The sequence below is a fragment of the Mus caroli genome, unplaced genomic scaffold, assembly GCF_978045245.1.
Source record: "Mus caroli unplaced genomic scaffold, Mus_caroli_1 scaffold_13, whole genome shotgun sequence".
NCBI classification, from domain to species: Eukaryota; Metazoa; Chordata; class Mammalia; order Rodentia; family Muridae; genus Mus; species Mus caroli.
Window position 1 is genome coordinate 44,199,751 of NW_028227268.1, and position 6,004 is coordinate 44,205,754.

Consider the following 6,004-nt stretch of genomic DNA (forward strand, 5'->3'; position numbering starts at 1 on the left):
CAAGCAGAGAGCATAAAGACAGAAAACCCCAAAGCCCAGTAAACTTTTCAGACTGATTCAAACAATTTACTGTGACAATTGCCAAGGCTGAGGTCAAGGGTGGATAGACTGTGGTCAAGGACAGATTCCCAACCATAGACAGAGCTCCAGTGCCTGGAAGCCACTGAACACAGCAGGGACCTAGTACCATGGGCTAGAAGGAGAGGTCGGTCTCACGCTTGGTCCCCGAAATGCCATCTCCTTCATTCTAGAAGGTTCTGAGTGATGACTAGCATAAGGGGTGAAGAAACCCTTGCCACAAATGGCGCCTGCCCTAAAGTGGACCTCTCCTGATTAGATTCTGTATGTAGCAGAGACTGGCTCAGTCAGAGAGTAGGTGTTGCCCATAACTGGCTTGAACTCCCTTTCCAGAGTGAGTACTGCCAAGGCTGAGGTCAAGGGTGGATAGACTGTGGTCAAAGACGAATTCCGAGGCGGCTGGTGTGCTGGGCTTTAGGCATACATAGTCAGTGTGGGTCCACTGCTCCTCATGGCTTCGGGCAGATCAGGGGCTCTGAGGAAACTGCTGGAACTCAGGGTGTGGATTAACCTTCTCCAGTACCCTGTGAGAGACCAGAGAGACGGTTTAGAGTTGACATGGGGAGCCCCCACCCAGCCTGGAGAGGTGACATGGGACTGACTAGGGCAGGCAGCTCCAGGTGTCTCCCTCCCCATTGTCCATAGACAGATGGCTCTAGAGAAGAGCTCTAAAGACTTCAGTGGGTCAGCTAGCCTGGGGCTCAGCCACAAGGAAGTTCTCTGGGCTTTCTGTGACCACAGTTCTGCCACTGTAGTCCTGTCTGCCACATGGGGATGGGGCAGGATGAGGGGACCTGAGAGAGAGAGAGAGAGCGGGGACACAGCCTTGTCAGGTTGGCTTGACTCCTCCCCATGTGTCCCTCTACCTCTCTCTGGAGATGGTTCCTGAAAGAGCAGGCAACCATCTGCATTGGGGTAGGGTCAGCCCTGGGGCAGGATCCCTAAAGGACAAGGCCTCCTTTTCCAGTTAGGAGTGGGAGAGACAGGAAACTTCTAGAAAAATCAGACTCCATGATGAGCAGGTAAGGTCAGAGCCCTCCATTACCCAATCAGAATGGCTGGGATGAAGAGGAGGCCAGCTCCCAGGAGGAAGGGGAAGCCCTTCATGAAGTTCAGAGTGGCCGGGTAGATGGAGTTGAAGATGCCAGAGGCCATCAACATGGCCAAGCTATTCACACAGGCCACAGCAGAGAACAGAGCACCTGCGAGTGAACAAATACACCTGAGAGCTGGAAAGACCCAGGGTCAAAGGAGGGCCGCTCCACCTCACAGCTGGACGGCCTGGGGTGGCTCCCCGACTCTCTCCTCCCTCACCTGAGCCTCCTACTCTCAGTGTTGAAAAGCTCAATGAGGCCGTCCACGGGAAGCACCTGGCAGAATAGCTATTAAATACATGGCTGTTAACTGTTAAAATTACTTGCATGTATGTGTTTTGCCTGCATGTATGTCTCCATGCCACTTGCATGCCTGGTGCCCTTGGAAGCTAGAAGAGGGTATCAGATCCCTCCCAAAATGGAATTACAGATGGTCATGAGTCACCATGTGGGTGCTGCTAAGAATCGAGCCCAGGTCCTCTGGAAGAGTAGCTTGTGCTATTAAAGGCTGAGCCATCTCTCTGGAGCCTGGTTGGTTTTGTTTTGAGTAATGGTCTCCCTACGTGGCTCCAATTGCCCTTGAACTTGCAATCCTCCTGCCTCAGCCTCTTGAGTGCTAAGATTACAAGGATGTGCCACCATGATGAGTTCTTTTAAGAAGGTCTTATTACACTCATTCATGGGTGTGTGTCATGTGTGTGGTGGTCTGAGGACAACTTTCAGGAGCTGATTCTCTTCTTCCATGTGGATACGGAACTCAGGTCACCAGGCTGGTGACAAGTGTCTTCCCCCATTCTATACATCACACCCATTTTCCAGATGGGAAAGAAGAGGTCTAGAGACAAAAATCCACAGCATCTGTCTCCAGCCAGCTTGGAGCAGCAGAAGTGCATCTGCTTTCGTTACTTACTCCTCCAGGTGAGGACAGAAGGCAGGCCATCCTTGACCACAACTGTCCATGTGCCTGTTCAGGCGACACTGGGCACTGGGACCAGATACAAACTGATCCTGACACTCACCCTGCTCCAACTTGTCCACCAGCTTGGAAAGCTTGGCCCGGATGACAGGCGTCGTGACCAATGACAGGAAGAGCAATCCGTACCCTGCAGAAACATCGGCCAGGAAACAGCCATCAAGGAGGGGTGTCCTGACATCAGCAGAGCTCCTACATACAGCCCAGGAGGGACAGATGTCGGACCCAGGAGGAAACGGCAGAAGCTTTCTGCCCAATCTTTTGAATGAGAGCTACACCCCACTTTGCTCTGTCTAAGCCCCACCAACGCCTTTGTCAGAATACCTCTAGTGCCTACTTGGCTCTAGAAGGAAGATGGCAGGTCCCAGAAAATGAGCCTGTGCTTTGGAGTTGGGTTACCACTGCTTGCTGTGTGTGTGAGACCTTGTCTGAGGTCACACTCCCGTCTCCTAGTTTGTAAGTGGAAGACCACAGGCCTCTACTGGAGGGTGATTCTACAGAGGGAGAGGTAGAATACACAGCCTGAAAGACAGGCCCTAAACCTGTGAGCTGTCTTCCATGGGAAATGAGTCTTTACAGGTTTAACCAGGAAGGACCTTGATGTAAGCTCTCCTTTTTAACAGGCTGATAAAGATGTGACCAGGAACAGAGGAAGTCTGCCACAGCAGAGGCTCAAGGAGATGAGAAACAGCTTCCCTCCTTGTGCTCCTGCAGGGAGCACTGCCCTGTGACATTCTGATTTCAGTGACACCGATACTGACCTCTAACACCGAGAGAATACCTCTCTGTTGTTTAAGCTACCCAGCCTGTGGCAACTTGCTTCAGCCACTTTGGGGAAGGACTACATGGGCCAAGGAGGGGTGCATGTTGAGGGTACAGCATTTGAGTGCCTTTGCCCTGGCATCTAGCTACCTATAGGCTCGAAATGTTTGCGATTCTGCTGAGACTCTGTGATGCAGCATCTTTCATCTTAGCACTTCTGAGGCTCTGTGGCCTTGGGCAAATGGTCCCCGGTCCCTTTGGTGTCACTACCGAGTTAGCTGAGTTAACGCAGTTGCTACCACAAACAGCTGACTCTGCACACAGTGCAGTTCCGGACTCTAGCAGAATACACATATCTTTTTTAGGGAGTTAACTTTTTCATTCTCTTGCCAGCTTCCTCTCTTCTCAGGAGAGTCAGAAGCTGGGCAGCAACAAGGGGAAGGAGTAGGGAAGGAAGAGGGAGGGAAGCCAAGGCAGCAGGAATTTTAGACACTGTAGCTTTTTTAACAAGCCCAAAAGAAGGCAGAGCATTCTCATTAACTCGAGGTTCTTATCCGAGAGCCAAAGATCAAGACATTAATGGCATGGACTTTGGGAGGCCAAGGGGTGAAGCAATTAGCTTATGAGCTATAATGTGCATTAATTACTTTGGCCACTCAAGCTCTGTATTTTCTGTATATCAGAGATGGTATTTTTCTGTGGTTTCTCGCGTGTCTGTCCTCTTAGAACACAGGCAGAGAATATAACTCTGGATCCAAAGCCACAGGCTTGAACCACATTTGGGGGCAATGAGTGAACGGCCCCATTTTCACTTTACCTGTGAACATGAGGGGTGTAATGGTAGCAAACGCAAAGACCACCATTCCCAGGATGTTGAAGGCCAGGCCAATCTCAGCCACCCAGGTGTCAGCCAGGCAGAACTGCAGTAGCCTTAGGCCCAGCAGGCTGGTGAGGTAGGGTAGGTGCTGGGCTGCTGAGCCATAGCCAATCAGCTTGGAGTCCCAGCAGAGGGGTGCACTCAGCTCATAGAGTGTCAGGATATCTTGAGCCCCAAAATGCACAGTGATCACCACGAATATGGCCAAAGAGTACAGGGCTAGATGCATCCTGGATTTTTCTGGGGCTGGAACCACATACAGCCGGGCAATGGATCGATGATGGCGGAGCGTGAAAAGCCTAGTGGACTTTGGCTCCTTCACTGTCTCACCAAAACAAAATGCTGCGTATAGGGCCATGACGATCAGCAGGGCCAAAGCCAGCCAGAAGGGGTTGGCATAACCCTGGGCCCGGAGCCAGTGACCCCCGAGAAGGCTTGCCAGGGTCCCGGCCACACCAATGCATGCTTCCAGCAGAGCCATCCGGAAGGTGCGACTGTGGTTAGAACTAACATCTGCCACAGAGGCAAAGCTAGCAGCAAGGAGGCCGTTGAAGTCTCCCAGAAGGGCACAAAGAGCTCGGCCAAGCACCAAGAACCCGACGTGCAGTTCCAGCTGCACCACAAAGATGGACACCACGGCCTGGAGCAGCAGACCAAGAGAGGCCAGCACCAGCAATGGGCGGCGACCCACGCGGTCACTCCAGGCTCCCAGCAGGGTGGACCAGAAGAGTCCCACCAGGAAGCCTCCCACGTTCATGTAGAGGGTCCAGTGAGATGTCAGGGTCTCCACTTCCTGTAAAGACACAATCACCAGTGCGCAGGACCTCACTTTGGTTAGCTACCATCACCATCCTGGGTGCAATAGCCTTGCTTTAGAGCCCTAAGCCTCTTGGAATGTTCCCTCAACTTGTAAAAACAGGCCCTGGAGAAGCATTCTCTCCGTCGCTACGCTAGATAACTTTCCAAGCCAGGCTTTCTCTAGATACACCACCAGCACAAGGCAGCCAGCCAGGGCAGGCCCCCTTTGGTCTGACCCGCCCACCACGCCACGTGTGTCCCGTCCCCACGGGGACCCCGTCTTCCACAGGCCCCGCCCCGTGCCGCGCTCCGTATTCACAGCTGCTCTGGTCCCTGCTACCTTCATGAGGGGATCCGCGCTTTGGTTCCCACAGTTCTCCCGGTGGCGGGTGCCATTGTAGCCGAGTTCGGTGCTGAACCGGTGCCAAAGGTACTGTGTGGTGAGCGGTCCCTGCAGAACCAGGGCAAAGTTGGCCAGGAAGACTAGGGGCTCCACGGGGCCGCGGAACAGCACGGGAACGTTGAGGAAACTGTGGGGCGAGCCCACGGAGCTCACGTGCCCCTCCATGCGCGAACACGGAGGGGCTGGCACCTCGGAACCAGCTGCGGGAGGCCGGGACCAGTCTGTGCTGTCTGCGCCTGCGCCGGCTTCGGGTGCTTCTGTTAAAAGTCTAGAGGGGCGGAGCGTGAGACAGTCTCAAAAGCTTTGGTCCGCTGTACTCTGGGCTGGCTGGGTGTAGTCCATTTAGAATCCCTGTGGTGTGTCCTCACTTCAGGCAACGCAAAGATACTACCGTGCGGCAGCCCTCCCTCCTGGGCGTCGGAACACTCAAAAGAATAATCACTATATCAATAACTAACATTTATTGACAATGTGACTTTGTTCTGGGACCAGGAATTCTGAATATATTATCTCATGGCAACCTTATAGATTAGTCACTTAATGATCTGAATCCAGAGATGTGGAAGTAAGGTCGACAGGCACGCAGGATTAGCGCACAAGACTGGATATGCCAGCTGCGTGGCATCTGCCTCTCGGCATATGTGCATCTGTGTAAGAACAGCCAGAGCCTGGTGGGCCACACTGGAGTACCTGTGCTCTGCCACTGATCCGTTGACCTTGCCTTCACTTGGAAGAAAATCTTCGTGAAGGCAGGACCTAGTGACATGTGCTTTTAATCCCAGCACACCAGAGGCGAGGCCAATTTGGTCTAAGCAATACTAGGTTAACCAAGGCTTGATGTTCTGTCCAAAACAAACAAACAAACAAACAAATAAACCAAGAAAGAAAGAATGCCGAGCATGGTGCTGCATGTCTTTAATCCCAGCAATTGGGAGGAAGAAGCAGGCAGATTTCTGAGTTTGAGGCCAGCCTGGTCTACAGAGTGAGTTCCAGGTCAGGGCTACACAGAGAAACCCTGA

The 6,004-nt window shown here is 52.7% G+C and overlaps 1 protein-coding gene across 1 annotated transcript; it reads right to left on the reverse strand.

The window, feature by feature from the left end:
• Positions 1-41: 41 nt before the first annotated feature.
• Positions 42-5,244, reverse strand: Slc46a1 (solute carrier family 46 member 1). The gene is made up of 5 exons (XM_021176653.3): positions 4,923-5,244; positions 3,725-4,577; positions 2,192-2,275; positions 1,124-1,280; positions 42-602 (listed from the first exon to the last, which is right to left on the reverse strand). The coding sequence occupies exons 1-5, from the start codon at positions 5,148-5,150 to the stop codon at positions 545-547; spliced, it is 1,380 nt and encodes a 459-aa protein (XP_021032312.1). The 5' UTR covers positions 5,151-5,244; the 3' UTR covers positions 42-544.
• Between the last annotated feature and the right edge of the window lie 760 nt (positions 5,245-6,004).